This window comes from Lingula anatina, chromosome 4 (genome assembly GCF_051362555.1).
Source record: "Lingula anatina isolate TDL-2025a chromosome 4, LinAna3.0, whole genome shotgun sequence".
NCBI classification, from domain to species: Eukaryota; Metazoa; Brachiopoda; class Lingulata; order Lingulida; family Lingulidae; genus Lingula; species Lingula anatina.
In genome coordinates this window covers 1,099,028-1,124,624 of record NC_141770.1, presented here as the reverse complement: position 1 = coordinate 1,124,624, position 25,597 = coordinate 1,099,028, and the positions used below count along the sequence as shown (strand labels likewise).

At 35.9% G+C, this 25,597-nt stretch overlaps 1 protein-coding gene across 1 annotated transcript; it reads right to left on the bottom strand.

Moving 5' to 3' along the window:
- Window positions 1–397: 397 nt before the first annotated feature.
- On the bottom strand, window positions 398–5,941 carry LOC106152930 (uncharacterized). The gene is made up of 17 exons (XM_087010571.1): window positions 5,764–5,941; window positions 5,106–5,168; window positions 4,917–4,932; window positions 4,324–4,455; window positions 4,051–4,130; window positions 3,750–3,813; window positions 3,484–3,528; window positions 3,273–3,302; window positions 3,096–3,155; window positions 2,806–2,844; window positions 2,566–2,603; window positions 2,162–2,215; window positions 1,660–1,721; window positions 1,172–1,397; window positions 903–1,002; window positions 689–751; window positions 398–512 (listed from the first exon to the last, which is right to left on the bottom strand). Coding segments are annotated over exons 1-13 (801 nt in total). The 3' UTR covers window positions 398–512; window positions 689–751; window positions 903–1,002; window positions 1,172–1,397; window positions 1,660–1,719.
- Between the last annotated feature and the right edge of the window lie 19,656 nt (window positions 5,942–25,597).

Below are 25,597 nucleotides of genomic sequence, written 5' to 3'. Positions count from 1 at the left end.
TGTGCGGAAGTAGTTTTGGGGTATATGAGAAAGATATCAATGCTCGCGTTATACTTCGCGGTGGTAGATTTGGAGTATATGAGAAATAAAAAATTCTCGCGTACTGCTCCGCGGAAGTAGTTTTGGAGTATATATGAGAAAGATAGCAATGCTCGCGTTATGCTTCGCGGTGGTAGATTTGGAGTATATGAGAAATAAACAATGCTCGCGTACTGGTCCAATTGAGGTAAATTTGGAGTATATGAGAAAGAGAGCAATACTCGCCTTCTGCTTCGCAGTAGTAGATTTGGAGTATATGAAAAAAAAACATGCTCGCGTACTGCTTCGCGGAGGTAGATTTGGAGTACATGAAAAAAATGCTCGTGTACCGCATATAAAAAAGACAGATTGAAGTTTCTTATCGTTTATTAAATACTGTTTTATACAAAATTTCACTTTAAAAAGACAGATTGTGAATATGACTTTTTCTTGGTACATCAACCTTCTCCTTATAAGTGTGATCTGATCTGGTCCTAAAAGTAAAAAAAAATAGTTCTGATAAGTTGATTGTTTTTTTTTTCTGGGAATTCTTTAACTGAAATAGCAATCAAGATAATAAATAACAGCTTTTACCACTATGACTTGCATTAAGTGTTGAAAAATAATTTTTTTTGTGAATAAAGGTTAGATAACAGCTCAAAACACACACCTATTGTTCTCTCATGGCAGATATCCCATCCATTCATTGTCTTCTGTGTCTTCACATGGGCTGCTACAAATAAAATAAAAACAATTGGAATCACAATTCCAGTACGTTTGATTGTTTTTTGTTCTATAATAGCAGCCAATATATTTAAAGCCACCTTTTACAACACTGCCTTTCATTAAGTTGTTTTTTAAAAAGTGAGTACATATATACACACCTTTTTGTTTTTCTTGCTTTGCAGGAAAATGCTGTAATTTTGCAGGCTATGGCCTGCCGCAGTTTGCCTGGGGTGGCTGGACTGCTTTGCGAACAGGTGTCTGAAACATACAATAAATCAAACAGATTAAGAAAAATATGTGTCGTTAATACTATACCTTTCACTTGCAACACTTGCTAATTAAAAAAAAAATTCTTAACCAACATTTTTCCATTAATTTAAGGGTGTACATGCACTCAGACTATAAAAGTAGGTCACAAGTTATTTACCTATTATAGCTTTAATTATCCTGGGATTCAGCTGCTTTTTCCCCTCAGTAGAGCTAGTTAGAGTGCAGTTAGCCAGTTCTTTTCTGCTGAAGAAAACTGACATCAGCAGCCTAGCCGTCCTCAAACCATGTTGCACACTACCTTTCTTCACCTTCCCAGGTTTGAAACAAGAAACAAGGTCCGGGCGAGGAATATATACCGAACTGCCTGGGACCAGCTCAACCATCTAGTGAAAAGACATAATCATAAAAATGATTTAAACTAATTGTACATACAAAACACATCTACAAATTAAGCAGAAAGGCACAAGATGAGTATGATAAATTTAATTAAACAACAAATCCACAGGAATGTTGGATAGTGACATTTTACTTATCATCAAAGAGAAACACAAGCACCAAAGAATAAATGGGCTAAAATAAAATTAACAATGACACATGACAATGGACATACTACAAACAAGTTAGTATAATTATTAAAACACATACCTTCTATTTTTCTCCAATTTCCTTTGGTAAGAGACCTGGCCTGGGAATTTCATAATCATCCTCTGCAAACAAACACAAAATATATATTCCTTGTTTAGTATTTAAACTAGTACTCACTCCATATGACCAGATTTCTGTTTTATAAGTTTAGTTATTAAAGCTTGTTATAAAAGCTGTTCTACTAACCTCAATTTTCTGGTATGTACACCGCATAATTTACATAAGGTTCATTAAGCAAGTTTGGCACTATTTAACAAGCATCATGGGCAGAAAATAAGGTTTGAAATAAAACCCTGGCTTGTAGTTAGATCAGTGCAGTGCTTTTTAAACTAGATTGACATGACAGTATGACACTAGTTTTAAATATGCTGTTTCCAGGAACATCTATTTAAGTAAAAGTTGTAATATTAAGATAAATAAATAAATAAATATATAAATAAATAAATAAATAAATAACAATACAAAAATAAAAAAATTAAAAAATATCTGTAAAACAACCTACATATGAATTTAATATGCTCCAATTGCTTTATTTTTTCCTGCAGTTTTTCCACCTCTGGAAATACAAGAAGCATAATTAAAATTTCAACAGTCGGGTTTATGGCTCGCACCACCCAAAACTTTGATAATATGCTTTAAAGGATTGATACTAAAATATTAGGTTCAATATGTTTGCCACTCCACTTTCAAGGCAACAAATTACTATCAGAAAAAAATATATGTTGACATCGGCTACTTCCATTTCAAAATGCCTTAGGTACACTTAGACGATGGTCTAAGCTATTGCTCATAAAACAATTATTGAGTGCATTTTATTTAATATTTAATGCATTTGTGTTTGAGGTGTTTTAGTTAATAGTTTACTCAAATGGCTTGAAGTTATTGAAGCATCGAAGTTATACTCACCACACTTCAAACACCTACAATTATCACAATCAGTACTTCTGGAAGTACAAATCATAACAATGGTTATTCATCCATATTACACCAATGGCTCACTATAAAAATCCAACACAATTACATTTTTACTATTTTGTTGGTGGCACATTTAATGCCCTTACATATAATTGAAGAGATGTTCCCTTTTTGTTGTTGTTGGTTTTAATCTTTAGTAGCCTTATAATCATTTTAGAAATCACATCTCACCTTTGAGTCTCTTTGTTCACTTCAATTCTCTCCTCATCTCTGAAAATCATGACAAATTTTATTGATTACTGAAATCTCTACAGTATTGTGTCAATAGCAATTGTATTTTGGGTCTATATTGGGATGTTTGTCAGATGATGACAAAGGGAAATGTCTTCTGAAAAAAAATTGTAATAGGGATGGAAAAATTTACCATATATTCTTTACCTTTAAAAATTCATAGCACAGTTATCTGTATGAGACTCAATTAACTAGTTATTATTGTAAAAAACAATATATGAATTTGTTACCTGAACTGTTGCCTTGGTTGTTTCTGGGCAATCTTGGGGTAGCCCTTAGCATTACAAGCTCTGCAAGTAATAAAATGAAATAAAATAGTAACTTATCAAAATCTTGATCAGCAAAAATAAAACAGTAAAATTACTGATCATTTATACATAACATCACGTATTCTAACAGTAACTTACACAGTCCCCGCTCCGTCCAAAGACCTATACCTATATGAGAAAAAAGGGACGACTCTTTGAAGTGATCCTTTATTCAAATTTTAATGGCAAAAATGGAAGGACCGAATTGAGATACAAGACTGCAAATGTAATCAATACAAATCTCAATCATAACAATAAAATAAATAATATTTATTTTAATTTGTCTACTACTACAGATAAAGTTACTTACAAAGTCTCTTCTTCATCAGAAAAATCTCCCAGCACCAAATCATATCTAAAAATGTAGAAAAGTATTAAGTATTAGTTATTTTAAAGTATACCAGCAAAAATACGAAGATAGGATGACTCTCATACACCTCAGGATTTAGGTAATGTTTGTGAGCATGTAGATTGTAACTTTAAAATATCAGGCGTGTTAATACTTTATCTTACACAATTCAACCCCAAAACTTTCTTACAAGCTCATGACAATACAATTTAAAGGTGAAAACTCACTCCACATCCCCGTCAGATTCTTGCCCAGCATTTCCTGCATTCCTTGTTTCTGATGACATAGGCTCTGAGAATAAACACATAGGCCTACATGTTAAAGGAACAATGATTAAGAAAAATTCTCTGCATCTCTTCTATGTACAAGTCTAATCCTTTGCAAACCCAAGTACATTTGAAACATTATGAATTTTTGGGGTTTTATTTCTTCTCACAAACCCTTGACCATCTGTCCAACACATGTGAAATAAATATGCAATTTAATAAACTTAATGAATTTTGAAAATTTCATTTTTGATAAAATTACCTGTTTTCTTTCTATTTCCTGTTGTTTCACTCTCTCTATTAGCTTTTTCTTGATCACTCTCCTCATCATTCCTTGTTATTCTAAAATTAATGGCAACTTTTTATCTATTATTATCTAATTAATGCAAATGTGTTTATCTGTTTGTCCTGACAATTATATTTCTCACGAAGGCAGTTTCTCTACCTGCATTCATTTTCTTTAGTAAATGGGTTTTCTCAATATTAATTCTATGATACACTTTGTTCTATTTTTATAAAGTTCAACTCCTAATACCTCTGAAACTCCAAATCGAATTGGGCTTCCAGACTTTCAAATTTTCTCCTCCTGGCTTCTCTTCTTTTCTCTGCTAGTTCTTTCCTTTCATCAATCTTCCTTTTTTTGCTTCCTTTTTCTCTGATGCAGGTACTATAATAAACACAGAGATAGATTTTACACTTCTGTAAAAGAACAGTTAAGGTATTCATGAAGCATTTCTAAAAAGAAATACCCCTATGCATTTTCTTTGGAAGTATGTATAATTTCTTTTCATCATCGTGTATATATGGTGGTTTTGGAATTTATTCCCACTACATTTCTTCACATGAATAATAATATTTTACATCCAATAAAATAGTTCAAAATTATACATAAAACAACATTTCGAAACATTACCTGGTGTCTTTTTATTTGGTCTTGTTGGTGGCTCTGAAAGGTTAACACTGTTCTTATAAGTACCTAAAAAACGAACTGATTTATAAATAAATGGCAGGGTGATTAATTAATTGTAATTATCATTTTTGAATTTTATTTTAGTCTGGCACAATTCTCTGAACTAATGGATTGCTACATATTAATTGCTTAGGTGCATACAATCAACACAGTTCAACCTCTGACCTGATCCTCCTGTGGCCAGAAAAAATAAGTGAGGACAAATACATTTTTAAGTGTAATCTGACATGGCCTTAATTGTCATAAAAATATCTAAGTACTGTATGGTTAACAAATGTAATCCTACAAATAAATGACACAATATGTATCTATGAGAGAAAAAAGATCTTTCTGGAAGCATTTCTTACCTTGATTTTCTTTCTGCCCAGAAGTCAAATTTCTCAAAATCTTCCTCATATCTGCATCATTCGCTGAAAAAAAAGTGAAGAAATTTCAGTATTCCAAATACAGACCTCCATTTTACCTTAGCCAAACCAACAAACATCTTACATTATCACATTTTCCAACCGTCTAGTCTTATAAACATGTAGGTGACATCTAATAAATCCAACTGTTGTAAAGTCATATATGTTATTTCAAGCTTTTATTCTCCAATCCGTGCCGCTGAATATAGCGCAAAAGGCTACAGCGCAACACCAGTCAATTATCTTGAAAAAATGAATGCAGATGCAAATGAACAAAGAGAACGGCCATTCCCTAGAAAATACACTAGCCAACATAGAGGCTGAACAGACAATAAACATGTTGTGTCGATTTGTCAAGTCATATCAATGATATTGATTATAAAGTAATTTATATACAATTGTTAATCGCCCTATTTTGTTGGTAAAACCGTTCCGTGTTGTCACGTCGGGTTTCCAAGATGGCGGACGACTAATGGGTTTCAAGAAACATTTTTTTTTAGACATGCCACCAAAGTGTGGGTCTTAACATTTTACAAACCTTAGTGTAGGAAGCATGTTGTCCATCTCAGCAGGAAAATTAATAAGATAACGAAAAACTTACCTCCTATATGCAATATCCTAGCGGGATAGTCTCCTGGAAAGCCTCGGCACTTAGCATGTATTATCTGGCCAATTTTATACTTCTCCAATTCTATTCTTGGCCTTACGATGGACAGTAGGGTGATAATATCTATTGGCGAATTGTCCTCCTGCCACTCCACTATAGCGTGTGTCACCATGTTGGTATAACTTTTTCAACTTTACTCCGACCGTATCTACTATCTGAACTCGCCGTTGGTCTTCGAAATAACAACCAGATTAAATTCATGTGCGCCTCGTTTTTATATGGAGACAACCAATCATGTGGCAACTGCGTCTCGATCTAATCACATGACGCCTCTTAGCTTCTTTATTGTTACGCAATAAAGGCCATCTTATCTGGCGATCAATGCGACTTAATTATCCTTACGGGAATTTAATAAGAAGACGTGAATTAAGTTATTTACCTGTCACACTAGTAGGCCTACTATAACAGGTAAATGCCCGAAATATTTGATGTAAGACAGGGAGTGAGGTACAAAATCTTGGAAATAATTTGCACAATGTGATCGTACTTAATGCAGGGAATTTTACCTTTAAAAATCATGCATCAAAGTCAAAATAAACACGTCTTAATTGAAAATTATCGCACACAGATATACAAGACGGCCATAATTGGGAATCGAGATAAGGGAGGTGTTATATACCTGTCACACCAGTACTTTTACAGGTAAATGCCAGAAATAGAGACTTGACCATCTTGACAGCTCACCTGACACTTGGATTTACACTTAGTAGGCGAGCTTGAGGGGACCTTTTAAAATTGTACGCACAGATTTTCAAAATTCCCAGCAACAACTTAATGTACAAATAAAATTAAAAGTGCCAAATATCATACTGGTAGCTCAGTTTTCATCAGTAATAAAATCATCTGTTAAAGTAAAATACATTCCGGAAATTTAATTAATTTCCATTACATTATTTCAGCCCGAACTAACGCTTTTTCTAGGATTGGGGTACAGGCTGTCAAAAATGGGGGGGGGGGGGAGTGGATAAAATGAAAAAAAAAAATATTTAAAAAAATGAAAAAATTCAATGGGGAGGGAGGGTTACAAATAAGTAGTTTCGTCGTGACGGAATAACAGCGTGCACTAAATATTAAAGTAGTACCATTCAACTGTGACGCATCATAAAAGCTGGACATGTCAAATTACTTTAAGAATTTTTTTTACAATTTCCACTGCCGCTCCGACAAGCTAAGACAAAGTTTAATTATTTGCTTTTAATTGAAAAAAAATGCCTCACTAGCCACCCTATTAGGCCTACTTTGGAGGGCTTAGCTGGAACAAGCCCATGTAAAATTCTTTGACGCTTCGCAGGAAAAATCTATTGTCATTTGTTTCTCTGGCTTGTTGTATAGCCCGATCTTCAGATTTTATCTAATGCCCCCAGGTCTGCTGGAACTGCTCTTTGAAAATAACGCACAGATAGATTTTTACCTGAGATATATCAATTCAATTCAGCGAGAGCACGTTCGATACTTTCAAGACAAAAGCTACCAGAGAGCCGAAGGGCTCTTAACCTTCTAATAAAGAAGTAAAGGAAGTTCAGCTAGATTGACGATTAAAATAGGACTGTTGAAAGGAACTAGTATTGTTTACCTCAGTTGTGTGAAAGCAAACGAGAAGGGGGGTCAGAACAATGGTGCATATATAAATTATACAGAGGATTTGTACATTCAGATGACGTAAACGTACCATGTAGGTCTATTTCTTGAAAAAAACACTGAATTTATAGAGAATATTATCATGGTTGGCCCAAAAAATTGCTCGCACAGCGCATTCCTGCGTATGCCTGGTTACACCTATGGGGGGGGGGGGAGTCGGCAGACCTCTCTCCCCCCCCCCCATCTTCAAATGATCTTGGATCCGCCCCTGTAACCCAATTAAAATAAGTCAATATAACCGGCTGATGTTGGAATCTACGATCCACAACTTGATAGAAAAAGGCATTTCTTTCTCATTTAAATTCTTTACTGGAAAATCTTAAATGCGGCATTATTTTTATAACTTAAGTTTGTAGGTGTTGTAGAACATAGCCTATACTTGTACATAGGTAAAAATATGATTCATTGTACCACACGAAGCTTAATCTTAGTGCAAAAGAAAGAAACCTGTCTTTTGACCCGGGCGTAAAATAAACTCTCTTTTTATGTCTGCATGAGGAACGTGGCATAATATAATAGGGGCGGGCATTCATCAGTCAGTTTATATCACTGATTTGTTTTATTTATAGTAGACTTTCCTAGGTAATTATTTGAAAGTGTAATATAAACATTTATAAAATACTAAAGCAATAAATTCACAGCACAGAGCCTAAGATCAAGTTAAAACTTTTTTAATTTATATATTGTTAGATAAAGAGTTCGCTATAAAGTTATACCACAGTCGCAAGGATTTAAAATGCACTGTTGCATTCATCATAGTCAACGAGTAACTTTGAGCGAGGTCGCCATTGGCTTAAACCCGGGGAGGTTTTGAAAAGCCATGACACCAGTGAGACCATAATTCCTAGATGATATTCGGTTATGAGACTACCAGCTAGACATTGTATGAGAGGTCATAATACAAATGCACAGCAATAAGGTCCTGTATTTCAGTCACGACCCTCAGCTCCTAATTGATAAAATCGTGTAGCTCACATTCGGCCGTCATACTCAGTACGTGCCTTGCTTACAAACAACAAACTTAGTATAAACCTAGGAAAGAGATTCCTCGAACACGTAATTAGGGGTTTGCTGTTCCTGCAGCTTCATTAAGCATCAGTGTTGTGAACTATTTTCTACATATTTAAAAAAGCATAAATGTATATTCTCCTTAGTTAAGCTCAATCATATATTGGCAACATTAAACCATAACCTTCTTCGAAAACGTATGTAAGTAAAAATAACGATTGCATTGCTTGTCTGGAAGCATTTGTTTTTAAGATGAAGTTGTGGTTGAAGAAGGAGGTCCATTTCTGTAATTTTTTGTTGATGTGTAGATTCCATTTATCGAGATTTATAAAATATTTTAAGAATAAAAAACGAGTCAAATGAATATAAAGGGTGGCGCACGTAATCTCACAACAATGGGGTGGAGGAGAGGTTATATATAAATATATAATTACACGCATCTAGGTGTCAAATATGTTGTTTACAACAGTCTCTCCCTGTTCACGGTTGATGACGCTGAGATTTACAGTGTGAATCAATGATAAGATCTACCCGAGCATCGCCGACAGGGAACTGTACATCAAAGAATGGTACTTAAGATTCGATTAATAGATAAGAGTGGTGTGTGGCTAAGTTTACTATGACGCCTTGAAATCATAAACAGTACGACAGGTACATTTCAGGTGACTGAAACGGAAGCAACCTAGCTACGCAAATTCTCATCTTTTGAGGTTTATTTTCCCTACACATTTCGTCATAGAATCGATTTTGTTTTGTTAGCTCAAAATGATCCTTAGCTAAGGTTTATAGTTGATAAGTAAATCATAACGTTTCTAACAAAGCCACAATTCCTATTTCTTCTGAATAGGCATCGTGTTCTGTCTATTTCGTACCAGAGTTTTACGATTATGGGAACAAATGGGAAAGGTGCAAAGTTTTTTTTTTTATTAAAGTCTGCTGTCACAAAATTTTAAAAAATCCACAATGAACGCTTACAAGTACTATAGAAGAACAATGTTCGTTTAAACAGTCGCAGTAAATAACTAAAACTAGACAATCAAGTTATTCGTAACATGTTCAAAGATGGGAGCAAACTTGAAAGCTCTTCGTTGTGCGGAATAATAAAATAAAGGTGTCTTGTTAAAAGCAGTCTTTTAGATTGTCTTAGTAATGTCCAGTTAACAGGTAAAAAGGGCGCACTTTCCTCCTTATATACCAGTGGGTGCTGGAAAATTAAGGATTACTTCTGACCAATGACAGTCGGTCTACCCCAGTGACTCCTCCCGCACCCTACTCCAACCCACCCTACCCTACCCTACTACTTACCTGTACGCAAAATTATTGCCACAAGTTTAGTTGGACTATTTTAAGCATTGCACAGGGATTTACAGCACTTGTGTTTGGTATCTTCGAGATAAGATATTTGGCATGGCTGGACAAAGGAAAAGTATGAAAGGTGCATACACCGGTCTATCACGGACAACTAAGTGGAGAAAAAAAATTAACAAACACGGCGTCCTTGAACAGATAGCACCACCCTCATGCACAACTGACACATTGAGTTCAGAATATGCAGACATCGTTGATTTTGAAGATGTGCACGAGGTTTTGCCTCAGTCTGATGAGTTGACAGAGAGTGAGCAACCGCACGAATTCGACGACGTACAAACTGACGAAGATAAGCCATTGTATGAGGGATGCGGTCTTACTGTAGCCAGTAGCATGTTACTTATAGTCACCTTCGCTTTACGACACAACTTAACCGGAGTCGCGTTAAGTGACTTGCTTGCTTTGATAGAAATTCACTGCCTGGCCGATAATCTCTGTCGCAGCACGATGTCGATGTATAGGCAATTCTTCCAGACACTAAAGACACCGCTCATTTTCAATTACTATTGCGAAAATTGTTATATGGATTTAGGACTCTCCCAGCCGGATGGATGTTCAAACTGCAATGGCACCGTGAAACATTTTCCGAAGATTCCGACTGGGAACCAGTTGGAAAAAATTCTAAGCGGTAAGTGATTTTTTAAAAAAATCAATAGAGTCTAATATTTTGTCGGTTAATTATACGGGTTTATATAGTTCGAGTTTGTCTACTGGTATGTGAATATCATTGGTAAACTTAGTTTGTAGATTTAAACTAGGTATAATCCAGATTTAATGAAAGTGCAATGTGTCACGCTTCGTTATCGTGCAATTATTATTTTTTTATTTTATAGCTTCTAATTGGCTTTCGATTAGACCTTCGATTAGCTGTTTAGGCTCACGGCATTCTTGCGCGCTCTTGTGATATTCTTCAGAAAAAAAAATCAAGACGAGGACATGGCATTTCGTGAACGATCGTTTATTAATAATGAACACAAAAAGAAGATGATTAATGTTTATTTTGTTAGTACATTGGGTGGTTAAATTTGATGCTGATATAAGATCTAAGTAACAACAATAATTTAGCTCGTCTTGGATCGTCTTGGTCTGTAATGGTCAAAAAGTATAAACTAAAGCGGCGATATATCATTTAACTTTTATGTCAAATTTCAGCACAGTTTAAAGATTATGACATCGTGTGTAAAAGAAGGTGCGGTAATACGAATTATTTTTCTTAAATATGTGCTCCCAGCTAACAAAAGAGTTGCGTTTGAAAAATGTTTTCAAGGAAGCTGTTGAAATAAGCACTGTTCAGGGCTATTCCTTGGTATATTTTTGGTGGCGTTTTGGTTAGGCATGCCATTGGCACTTCAAAAGAAATTAAAAGAAAAATAATAATGGTATGCCCACTAACGAAATGTTTGCCCTATGTTAATGAGTTATATTAATGCAAACCCTACAATAGCAAAGGGAAAAGTCATGGTAGCTTAACTGTTAATTTTAATATTAATCCTCCAGTATGTGTTGGAATCTAATTTTCAAAATGTACACGGTGGATGGGCCATACCGTGTGTTATTATTATTATTTTTTTTTTGCTGGTTTGGAAGGACATTTGACCCTTCAGGTGAACATATTAAAAAAAGTTGAAAGACATTTCTTTAATATTTATTCCTCTGTATCGAAGTTATATTTAAGCAAAAACTTAGGTAAAATTAAAGTTACTTAAAAATTATGTAATATAATAAATAATTAGCATCTCAGCAGGACGTGAAATGGACATGGGATTTTAACTTTTAGCTTTAACACCAAAGCTCTGTCTGTGGAGATATTTTTAAAGTCGGATACATCTTTAAATAGTATTTCGGACATCAAAGAGGTAATCTAACCACATTTATTCATTATACACAATAAAGTGTTTAAATGAAAATAACTTCAAAAGTATTCATTCAAATGAAGTGTTTCACAGTTTAGAAATTCTTTTATATATGATGCATTTTAATTAAAATTATCTTGAAAGACATAAGGGTTGATGCATTGGTCACCTGACCTCTTATAGTCCAATCAAAATGCCTCATGTCATCCCAGTGCTAGGTTTCAAGTTTAATGCTTATATAATTTAATTCAATTTCTCATTGAAGTAGTTCTAGGCAAAATTTTTTTTGTATCTTGTTTGCTCAGCATGTTTGAGGATATTATGAAGTTATAAGTTGTTAGCTTTTGTAGTTACTAGTACTGAGAAAATCATCTTGGAAGGACAAATTGATATGAATCCATTATTTTATAATCAAATACATCTGAATCTAATGCACTTGACTAAATGTAAGAGAGAAGTTATATTTAATGTATATAGCCTTTATTGTTTAAAATGATCACTATTATGAAAAATATATCAAAAATACCACGGAATGACCCTGATGTTTAACCTCCAAGAAGTAATGAACACACAATATTACTTTATTAAGTATAACATTTTATCAACCTGTTTATCACTTTTTGTTACCATCAGTCCAAAAATAAATCCATGGTGTCAGTGGTCAGCTTAACATAACCCCTATCTCTAATGAACCGCTAGGTGGAGAACAAACAGCACAAAGCTCTTGCAGCCCATACAGTTTGTAAATTTATTTCATCATATATTATTACAGTTTATAGAACCTGCTGGTAACATTTATCAGAATAACATTAACAGTGTAGAACATTGGGAAAGCATTCTCCTAATGTTTACAGACAGTTTAAAATAGTGGCAACATTATCAATATATTCTGTTTTAGCTGGGGCAAAATCACATCAAATTTTTATGGCAAACTTTTTTATTTTGGTATCCCTTTAAAGTTTTAAAAATACTTTGTTGGTTTTTAAATCTTTTTTAAGTAGACTACCTTTAAGAAGTTACTATTAAAATGGCTCATGACCCTTTTTTTTACAATTTTTAGAATAATTTTCTAAATTTAGGTTCATGTCATTATTTTTGTGGGCAACATTAGGCCTACATACTTCTAAATAAGTTTACATGCACAAATTCACTTTTTAGGACCAGATGTTCTTCAAGAACTAAAACAAACCAAAGAAAGCTTACGAGATCGAGATGGGTCTATAAGGGATGTGTATGACGGTCAACTTTACAAAGACTTTTAAAAATCAGACCTGAGATAATCTGCCCCCTGGCTGTCACTGTCATTGGTTAAACTAGGAAGCCACTGCATAAAACCAAGTAAATTAATATAAATATGTATATGTAATATGTATTTTCAGGATGTTCCAGTGAGCTCAATGAGCTACATTTATCCTTACAAGTGAACACTGATGGAGCAGCTTTATTCCGTTCATCAAAGTTTAGTGTGTGGCCACTGTATGCTGTGATCAATGAAGAAAAGGTATGACATGATTAATTATCAAGATTTACTCCACTCAAAATGCAAACACAATAAAAAGGGGAAAAGTTAAAAAAAAACACCTACAAGTGAAATATGCATCAGAAGAAAACGTTCCTATACATAATTTAAAATCACAAAAAAATTATTTGTGTATGAAATTTGCTGTGTTATTACTGCATAAAATTGGACTATAGAGAAGCCTATTTTTTTTGTTTTTTATTCAGTCCTTCTTGTGACATAACCAAAATGACCTACATTTGCCATTGAGGAAAAAGTGTCAATTGTTTAAGTCAGTAATTAATTGCCTGGTATTGTAAAGCAAATCTTGTACCTTACTTATGGTCTGTTAATTTCAGTACCACCAGGATTACATTTAATTTAAAATGTTTATGTGAAAGAGACACCCTTGCTTAAATCTAGTATTAAACAATGAGCACCTGCATTATTGAGCATGTGGAATTATTCAAGTATGTTATTAGGGCTTTGATCCTACAATCTAAAAATATATTTTATGTCCTATTTCTGCTTTGCTTTCTTAGGTACACTAGAGATAACAGGTTGTTTCTTGGCTTATGGTTTGGTTATCAGAAACCAAATATGAAACTTTTCCTGGGATCTTTGTTGACTGAATTCCATTCATTATTTGAAGGTATTTATAACCATCTTAATGCTGTTTCGCTTATCAAATCCATAGTTGTAATATATACAGCAATATATAGTATTACATCTCAAAAATTGGTTTCATGTACATCAGGCTTTTTTGTTTGTTCATAATAGAGATATGAGGTATAGATAAGTTTGGTTTAAACCCTTTTACAGATGCTGCAAACACACTCATAAATCTGACTTTAGTGGTACCGCACTAGGGTATTTAACATGACAAACATTTAATAAGGCTGGCATTTCATTATTATTATTTTTGACATTCTAATAAATAAATAATTTTCAGTTTCAGTGAAGTACTTGGCATGAGTTAATTATTTTTTTGTTTATATTTAAAGTGTGAGCATGACCATCACTTCTGTACCAACAAAAGTGCGCGCCATCATAATTTCATCAGTAGCAGATGCTCCTGCACGATGTCTCATGAGTGAAATGGTGCAGTTTAATGGGAACTTTGGGTGCCCATGTTGTTATAGCAGAGGTGAAACTTGTTTTTTAAGTGAGCGTGGAAAATCACACATCTATCCTTTTGAAACTGACCAAGAATCAGGCCATGCACAGACTCGAACACATAAGGATACGCTGAAATATGCTGCTGAGGTTGAGAGAAACTATTTGAATGGAAAGCGTAGAGAAGTGCAACCAATAATGGGTGTCAAAGGAGTGTCTATGATGTCATTTTTGCCTAAATTTGATATTATTAGAGGCCAGAGTATTGATTATATGCATTGCGTTCTTCTCGGTTTAGTGAAAATGATGATCTCTTTATGGGTCGGAGCAGACACAAGGAATGAAAAATGGTCACTATATTCTATGATCGAGACAGTGAACATGAGATTGAAAAACATGGCCCCAAACAGACTCATTTCCCGCATGCCTAGAGGAATTGATAATTTTGGAGACTGGAAGGCATCTGAGTTTCGTACCTTTCTCATATTTTATTCATTGCCTGTTTTGTATGATATACTCCCACCAGAATTTCTTGCTCATTTTACTCATTTGGTCATAGGTACTTATTTACTTCTTAAGTCTTGCATAATGAAAAATGACTTAGACAAAGCAAGTTACCATTTCAAAAAATTCAATATAGGTTTAGATAAACTTTATGGAGAAAGGTACTGTACATTTAATGCGCATTCTTTACTACATTTGGTTTCAAAAGTCAAAGATCTGGGTCCACTATGGGCCCACAGCTGTTTTTTTTTATGAAAGCTTGAATGGCGACCTCAGGAAGCAGTTTCACGGCACTCAGCAAGCAGAAATGCAAATCGTCACTGCGGTTTGCATACAGCAGAAATTACCCCAGCTTATTGAAAAAGAGAAGGATGGTGCCGTGCAGGCCCTGCTGCAACAAATGACAAAGCGGTCAAGTTTAAAATTTTCAGGCCGTATAGGGAATGCGTCTCACATACTAGGACCTAGTTCTGATTTTGTACCTCCCACTAATATTGCCCACATTTTGACAAGAATTGTTGGTGCGGTTTTTAAGTGTGCAAAATTTTTAAGAGTTTACCAGAAAGGATTTGTTTTTTGCAGCAAGTCGTACAATGCAGTAAAAAAAAGAAATTCCTTTACTGCAAAGTGGGAAGAGGGCTTTTGTGAAATTCAATATTTTATCAAATGCGGTGCTGTTAATGGTTACAGATATTTTGCAATTATTAAAGAACTGAATGAATGTAGTGAAAATTTATTTCTGTCATGTCATATTAAGAAAGTTATTTCTGGGAAAATTAAAGTTATAGATATTAGCCAGTTAGAAGAACCGTTAATGTATATGTGTAGTGATTCTAAACAATTTGTGGCTCAATTCCCTAATTTTATAGAGAAAGATTAGTAGTTGTAGTTATATCTTATTGACAGTTTATTTTTATTTATTTATTATTATTATTTTTTTGCAATTTGTTTATTCACTTGGTTAAGAGTATTTTGTTAACGTATTATGAGGTCTTACACTTGTTGAAAAACTCTATCTGTGAGCATATTCCGGTATAAGTAAACAAGTAAACTAACTATTTACAATAAATAGTAGTGCTCATCTAAGATTGCACAGTATGAAACCTCTGTCGTTTCTTTTTACTTTTCTGGATGATTGACGTTCAAAGGGACAACAGTATTTAAATGAATTGCATAGGCCAATTCTATTCATTATAAGAAAGTCTCCGAAGTTGGTAAGACAAAATTGAAGATGATCGAGCGTGAATAAGTGGTAAGAAGGAGCCATTGGAAAACAAAAAGGCGTTTAAAAAGCGGTTCACCAACAGACTAAGTCCACGCAGTAGAATTGAAGTAGACTGAACACGCCGATCATTTAAGCAATGTTTTTGCAGTTGATTTGCAGTAGTAACCTTTTCCCCAACAAAACGACAATGTTCTCGTAATAGAATTGAAGTATATAGAAACGCGCTTATCATTTAAGCAATGTGTTTGCAGTAGATTTGCAGCAGTAACCTTTTCCCCAACAAAACGACAAAGTTCTCGTAGTAGAATTGAAGTAGATAGAAACGCGACGATCATTTCAGCAATCTTTTTGCAGTAGTTTTGCAGTAGTAACCTTTTCCCCAACAAAATGACAAAGTTCTCGTAGTAGAATTGAAGTAGATAGAAACGCGACGATCATTTAAGCAATGTTTTTGCAGTAGATTTGCAGTAGTAACATTTTCCCCAACAAAACGACAAAGTTCTCGTAGTAGAATTGAAGTAGATAGAAACGCGCTGATCATTTAAGCAATGTTTTTGCAGCAGATTTGCAGTAGTAACATTTTCCCCAACAAAATGACAAAGTTCTCGTAGTAGAATTGAAGTAGACAGAAACGCTATTACAATTTAGGTTGTTTTTGCAGTAGATTTGCAGTAGGATTGAAATGCCATAAAAGCGACAGACTCAGAGCAGTAGAAACGAAGCAAACCAATGGTTATCAAACCAAGCTGCTTTATTTCTACTTCGATATGAAGTATATTTAAAGTAGAAGACTGCTATCGTAACGCATGCTACTTCGAAACTGCTGCACGCAGAGTAGAAATGCAGTGTTGTACTACTGCGGCGAAGCATTATGCTTCCTTTCTACTGTGATTTTATGAAGCATGGTTGCAGTAGAATGCTACTTCTGGGAAGTATATACTGCATCCATACCTCAAATCGAAGCAGATTTGAGGCATGCTTGCAGTGTAATTACAGTACTCTACTGCGCTGGAGCATCTACTGCGTTTTCGTGCGGCTTGGTACATTAAAATGATTGTTCTGACTCATTTTTCTTTGGATCTTTAGAAAACAACACAAAAGCCTCCCAGCAGTGGTGGAATTACAAAGCTCACTCTCATGTCATAAAGCTCGAATATTCTGCATTTGGCCTTTCTTATATCTCTTGCTTTAATATGATAGGTGACAGGGAGAATGATCAATTCCCCTGTACGTTATAGCTGGTAAAATAGTTATGCTGCCAGTTGTACACCAAATATTTGGTTGTCAATCATGGGTGTCGGATTCGTACTGACTCTTACTCTTTTGGCGAATAAACCTTTATCATCTTGTCAAATAAGTAGCAAATTATTATAGCAAGTACAATGTTCGCTAAATGAAATCAATTGGAAAGTGTATGTACTTGTATTGTAAATTGAAAATCACATGTAAAAACGTTCTGAAAGAAATTGCACTCTGATGGACGGGCACGTTCTTATCCTCTCCTTGTTAAAAGTGGCACGTGTCGAGCGTATTGTCATATGATTTCTGTTACGCACATTTCTTTCAAAAAATGAAAGGTCCGTACATAGTTCCATATTTGTGCATTTTGCAGTAATTGTTAAGACTACTTTCAGTCTAAAGAGTTTGAGATTTGTAGATTGTTTTTGGAACATGCTGCATAAGTACAGCTTTGAAACGCACAACAACGAAAGCAAATGGCGTCCTGACAAAAAGACAATGTAAAGGGCAGAAACCACCAAGCAAAAATCACGAATGCTGTAAGAAAAATTAGTGCTTTTCCCAATTGTTTTTCCAGGAATTTCTTGTGTGTTGCATTCTTACATGTATAAACACATCTGTGTGAATAAATTGCACAAGCAAAATAAAGAAAATCCCACACTTTTGTCGCTTTGGACATTCTGAGTATTGCTCATTCTCTATTACCTCATGCTTGACTACACACGGATAGAGAGATCCAAGATGGCGAGTCAGCATTCTCAAATCAACAGATAAAGGTGTGGATTGACATTTCTACCGGAAGTTCTACATAATATTAGGAAATTAGGAGAAAACATGTTGCTTTGGTGTAAATGACCTGATCTGAAAGCATGTTTGCCATTTTTTTTCTCTGAAATACGAGAGTTAATTCACAGCTTTTTTACCATTTATAGAAAAAAATTACAATATTTTTCTGACTGACTTTAAAAATGAGTTTTTATTTTAGATCGATATACACATCATTGTTTTTTTCATTAAGGCCACACTTTTTTATTTTTATGGATGACAACCTCTGGGGACCCCAAAATCGGTGCGAGCGGGCGAAAAAAAAAAGTCAAAAAAAAATTGCTTAAGAAAAGTTATGTTTTCAGTACACAGCTGGAAACACTAATTTACCACAGAAACACGTACCAAACTAACAACATGTCTTCATCCATGCTCTCAAAATATTAAAGCATTGTGAATAGGGCCTACTTCGTAGAAAGGTAAAAAAGTCATGAATATACATGTATATGCTGCATATTACCAAATCTATTTGAGGTTATTTAATGCATTCTGTTGGTAAAGCAATCAATAAAACAAATATCAAATAAACAGCGTGTCTTTTTTTGTACTCTCAGAAAATTAAAGCATTGTAAACAGAATTGTTAAAAAAATGAAGCAAAGATAGACCTATGCTTCCTACTACCAAATCTAAAAAAGGTAATTTCTGTCGATGCCATTTTGTCTACTTCGACTCACACGTAGCAGCCAACTATCAGGTGGCCTGTCCGACCTTCAGTCCACCATGTACCACGACGCACTTGTCGACCCTTTTTTCGCTAAAAGAAAAAAAAAATGTCACTGAAATTTTCCGGGCGATGATCGCTGGCCGCGGCCAGCCTTTCGTATAATTGTAAAAGGGTGATATATCCATGTCCAATATCAATGGCAAACCAATCCAAAACGACGGCCCCCGTTCTCTTTATGACTTTAATTGTCGTGTATTTTGAAATTAATGCTAGAGATGAATTTGATGGCAAAGCGGACATATTTCCACGTGGTGATAATACGCATGCGCAGAAAGCCCATTTTCCGCACTCGGAACTACTCGGATGTCTCCGCAGTCGACAATGACGAGGATTTCCGGCAAATTCAATAAAGACGTTTGCGACAACCGACTTGGGGGGGGGGGGGGGGGGGATTTTTTATTTCACAAAGCAGTAGTTAGTTAGAACAACTAACTACTGAACTACCTCGCTAACGAGCAAACTTAGCGATTTTCGAGGGGTGTTTCACGAAGCAGTAGTTAACTCATCGCTAAGTTCAGTCGTAAAGTTCGGTCGTTAGTTCTCTCGTTTCTCACCGTAGTCTCGAAACCGTCTGCCGGAAGTGGAACTCTTGCGTAAAAGTGTCACGAAAGCACTAACTCTCCAATTTTTGGTGGCTGGAAATGCATAAGAACGTCTGCTTTGAGGTCGTTGTTAAGGATCTCCACCACCTTTTTGGCGCTCTTTTTGCCACAACTAGGCGCAACCTCTCGTAAATTGCATCATCGTGTGTATATTCTAATAGATTCTGCCTTTCATGAAAACGTCGTAGTCTACGTTGCCGTCTGGCGGTACGGATAGCAAGAAAGGTAGCCGCCATATTGGATACAAAGACAAACGACAGACAACGGTAACTAAGCAACCTTTTTATTTCACTCACTACGCATGCGTACGATGAAACTCTAGAGTTAGCGACTGGTCTAACCAGTCGTTAAATATCCAAGGTAACAACGAGACAATAACGAGCGAGAGAACTAGCGATTGCTTCGCGAAACGGCACTATAACTAGCGAGAGGCTAACTACCGATCGCTAACTAACTACTGCTTTGTGAAACCGGCCCCTGGACCAAAATAGTTCGTAAACATGAAATTGTCTTTCAATGATTCACATACTTTATGATGGATATGTAGCGAGAAAATCTTTAGGTATATAAATATTTGGTTAATATATGCTCCTTATCTGTTATGGTAAATTTTAATAAGTCAGGGGCCGGTTTCACAAAGCAGTAGTTAGTTAGAACAACTAACTACTGAACTACCTCGCTAACGAGCAAACTTAGCGATTTTCGAGGGGTGTTTCACGAAGCAGTCGTTAACTCATCGCTAAGTTCAGTCGTAAAGTTCGGTCGTTAGTTCTCTCGTTACTCACCGTAATCTCGAAACCGTCTGCCGGAAGTGGAACTCTTGCGTAAAAGTGTCACGAAAGCACTAACTCTCCAATTTTTGGTGGCTGGAAATGCATAAGAACGTCTGCTTTGAGGTCGTTGTTAAGGATCTCCACCACCTTTTTGGCGCTCTTTTTGCCACAACTAGGCGCAACCTCTCGTAAATTGCATCATCGTGTGTATATTCTAATAGATTCTGCCTTTCATGAAAACGTCGTAGTCTACGTTGCCGTCTGGCGGTACGGATAGCAAGAAAAGTAGCCGCCATATTGGATACAAAGACAAACGACAGACAACGGTAACTAAGCAACCTTTTTATTTCACTCATTACGCATGCGTACGATGAAACTCTAGAGTTAGCGACTGGTCTGACCAGTTGTTAAATATCCATGGCAACAACGAGACAATAACGAGCGAGAGAACTAGCGACTGCTTCGTGAAACGGCACTATAACTAGCGAGAGGCTAACTACCGATCGCTAACTAACAACCGTTTGTGAAACCGGCCCCGGAATAGCGATGTTTCCTAACTTTCTGGGGCTGGTGTATTATGCTGCACGAACACATGAATACTCTAAGACGTTTGGTCACATACATTGATACATTGATACACGATAGACTTACTAGGCCTTGTAGTATATTACCAGCTTCTGTTAAGTTAAAACATACCTTGTACGATGCAGCGATGACTTCGTATAAAATCTCTGTTAGTGCATCAGCTTATATCTACTGTATCTATAAAATGTATCCGTGTACGACGCATCCCGGACTACCAAAGCAGATGTGAAGCAAAATGGCGACCACAAAAAAGATTCAGTTATGTGACCCTTGAATCGTGTGTTGTGAACAATAGTGGAACTAGGTCATCGGTTTGTTAAAAACATCCATTGTCGATACCTGTGCAAACGGAGTGAACAACAAATAACCGCTAAATCAGGTAGCGGCTAAACAAATTAATATACAGTTACATAACCTATTGCACACGCTGCTGACAAAAAAATGTCGTTTGTTATTCCCACAAGAAAACACGTCGTCTATGTTAGCAAGACAGCTAGCATGCACTGTAATGTATTTATAAAACAAAGGAAATGAAGGAAGGGTATATATTACAAATGTGATTCAATGACAGCTGGGGTTGATAACCAGCGCTGTGGGTTGTTTTTGCTTTAAATTGTCGTTATTGCTTTGATAAACCTGCCACCGTGGCTCAGCCTCAGAATCGTATCGATGCCCATGTTAACGACTAAGTTGTACCCGTTTACGTCTATACCCCACGTGTTCCGACCATGTCACCCCCACCCTGCCCCCTGCCTCCATGCTGGAAGAACAGGTCCCAGGACTGGGAAACGGCGAAGATAACGAGACATCAGCATGACATTCGACATCTTATATTATGATGTCATCACTGAGTTCGTTGGTCGTGATGTATTGAGGTTATTTACACATTTGGAGAGAGGGATATTCATATGTCGACCTATTTCGGCTTGAAATACAGTTATGGTGTTATGCCTCTGTAACATAACGTTAAACGGTATTTGAATCCCTCAATCACGAACGGCTGCTTGAGATGACATGTGGAGAAACGTTTCTAATTTTTTTTTCTGGTGAAAACATATTAACACACTTTCAAACACCGACAAAACATATGTACGTGCATGTAGATCGCACTATTCGTTGATACCGCTAAGCCACTAGTCTCTTTAATTGACTTTTAAAACTGCGATGTGGAATTGTCTCCTGTGCTCGTCGATCTCTTCTAGGTTTTCCTTACCGCGTCTCTCATCTGCGTCTACTTACACGTGAGTGTCCTGTGTGACCTGTCCAAGACCTCTCAGCTTTCCAAATGATTTGCAGCAAGTCTTAGTAATTTGTCTTTGCTTTCAGATACAGCCTCTTCCAGCGAAACACAATGCAGTCTCCGCCAGCAGAACACAATTGTGCTTGCGGTGCTCGGTAACAATGCAGTATCCACGTACAACTTAGCGGTTGTCAACACAATGATACTTCAATCTTAGCCGATGTGGAAAGCGCAGGTGCACGTATCTCATCAGTGTTTATACAAAGCTATGGGCGTGAATAGAACTATTATGCGTAGATGAGAAATGTTGGTAACATTCTAGTAGCAATCGGAGTCTATACAGGGTAAATAACTATTAATAGCAATCCATTGGCATTTTATCAATGGTTACGTCTAGAGGTTGATTGTATCTGAAACGTATATTTTGCTCTGATCACGTCACATACAAATACCTGTTCAAAATAAGTACAGCACTGATCCCCAGATTGTATGTGTATACAATACCGCAGTGACAGCTAGGTATAGCAGGTAGTTGCGGTGTTGTCATATAAGACCGCCTCGTAGTATTCAAAACAAACTGTTTTTCCAGATCAACCGTTGCGGTCTTTATCTTGTCATCATATATAACTGGTTTGTGAAAGATAAAGACAAAAAACTTCTGATTTATCTACAATTAATAAAGCGTATTGATAGAAACATGTATGTCAGAATTTTTCTAGTAGTACATGTTTCTATGACAAGTCCATGTTAATTCTAAAAAAAGTTAAAAATTAAAAAAATCATAACACTGAACTGGATCGGGGTTAGGAATTGGTGACATTAACAAGACGCTTGTTTTTGTTCCTCTGTATTAACCTAGCTATTGCCAGGCAACAAGAAGTATTGAACACGGTTTTTTATCACAGCTCATCTGACTCTCTCTTCTGTTGTTTGAGTATGGTAACCGTACATATACGTACTTCTTATTTTACTTTTAACCAGCTTGCAATTTCTCAATTAATATCAAATTGTTCCTCGATTGAACTGAATCTCGCCAGATTAGTCTATGCCTAAAATAGAAAAACCTTATCTCCATTTCTTCTCTGATCTGGATAACATGTTAACTCGGTCTGCACACATATCGCACACTGACGTAGACAAGACCCTGGGGCCGGTTTCACAAAGCAGTAGTTAGTTAGCGATCGGTAGTTAGCCTATCGCTAGTTATAGTGCCGTTTCACGAAGCAGTCGCTAGTTCTCTCGCTCGTTATTGTCTCGTTGTTGCCTTGGATATTTAACGACTGGTCAGACCAGTCGCTAACTCTAGAGTTTCATCGTACGCATGCGTAATGAGTGAAATAAAAAGGGTTGCTTAGTTACCATTGTCTGTCGTTTGTCTTTGTATCCAATATGGCGGCTACTTTTCTTGCTATCCGTACCGCCAGACGGCAACGTAGAATACGACGTTTTCATGAAAGGCAGAATCTATTAGAATATACACACAATGATGCAATTTACGAGAGGTTGCGCCTAGCTGTGACAAAAAGAGCGGCAAAAAGGTGGTGGAGATCCTTTACGACGACCTCAAAGCAGACGTTCTTATGCATTTCCAGCCACCAAAAATTGGAGAGTTAGTGCTTTCGTGACACTTTTACGCAAGAATTCCACTTCCGGCAGACGGTTTCGAGAGTACGGTGAGTAACGAGAGAACTAACGACCGAACTTTACGACTGAACTTAGCGATGAGTTAACGACTGCTTCGTGAAACACCCCTCGAAAATCGCTAAGTTTGCTCGTTAGCGAGGTAGTTCAGTAGTTAGTTGTTCTAACTAACTACTGCTTTGTGAAACCGGCCCCTGGTCATTTGTAAGTGACCTCAGTCAATTAAGTTGACCCACTCTTATCTTTAATATAATGTGAGCTTAAAATAAAGTCGGTAAATCAGCCATGGATTCACTGAAGGTAGCTATCAGTTTTATATGATCAGAACATATTTGGAGTTTATATTTAAACGCCCGAGAGCTACAATAAGACTTTAAAACTGGTGGAAAAATGTGTGCTCTGTTGCCGGACCCACGTCAACAACAAACACCTAGTGTTTACACAATGTGGAATAATATATATAATATATATATATAACCATCAGAGGCACATGGGAAGCCTACGTGCTTGTTAATTAAAACAGGGTTAATTTACGATCAATATGGGGTGCAAGGGGTGTGTTGCCATTACTTGATCAAAGCGTTTGCGTATGTTTGTATTTTTACATTTACGTTTAAATTACAATTTTACGTTTAAATTAATATCACTAAACGAAACGAAATAAAAATGCGTAGTTTTTTTTTAAACTCATGTACAAGCTCTCAATTAACACACTCCAATATTCATCAGTTTATAACACGATGCTGTGTTGGCTGTTGACCAGTGCTGTAAACAATTGAAAGTTGAAACATTTCAGAGACTAAATGACTAATTTAATCTTAGTTCGAGAAATAATTAGGTGTGACTTTTATGTGTGGCTTTTGTGCTAGCACGTTCTTTTCTTAATCTCAGAACTTCCATACAACATAAAACAGCAGGAGAAATAATAATATTTAATTGACAAAAGTGACACATCTTTCAACAATAATATGAAGGTACTTCGTACACATTTGTAATATATATGTACTAGTGCACAGTTTATGTATGATGCCATGCAATATCATATCATAGTATTTTTTATATATGATGTCATGTAATATCATTTCATGTCATAGTATATTTTATTTATGATGTCATGTAATATCACATCATAGTATACTTTATATATAATGTCATGTAATATCACATCATAGTATACTTTATATATGATGTCATGTAATATCACATCATAGTATACTTTATCATAATAAATTAAGAACTACACTAGCTGATACCCGTCATATTAATCACTGAACCACAACAATGATTTAAAAAAAGAGTGGGGATCGAACTCACACCGCCGTGTTTGGTAACCACGGACGTTACCACTGGCCCATCAAATCCTGATATCTTGAATAGTGCTATCAGGGGCGGACTGAGACTGGGTTATTAAGTTTACACTGACGGGTATCTATTTTTCTGTCATGACATAAGACGGTCAACAATGGAGGATGGATCAACAAAGATAAATCGAAAGGCTGTCAGAAAATAACCCTCAATCCACCCCTGGTTATTGACAATATGTGATACCTGTCACACATGCCGAAGCTTTACGGAAATTGCCGAAGGCTAAAAAATGCCTTCAAAATATACTTTTAACGGTTATAATCAAATTCAAACTACGGGCACAATCTTCCCACTTCCCTAAGGTATTACTAACGTTGTAGATTGAGAGAAAAGCGTGAAAAGGAGACTTCGGCTGATCTGCCATTTCTACATAGATTGTAATACTAGAGTATATTTATCAGTGCATTTATCATCTGCAAATATCAACAGCAATGATTACATAAAGTTTTCTCGTGATTTTTGCTCCCACAACACCTTAGCATCCATTTTGTGCATAGATATAGTAATAACTTTTACAAAGTATATACAAGAAATTGTAAATGGTTTTCACCGAGTTACAGTGT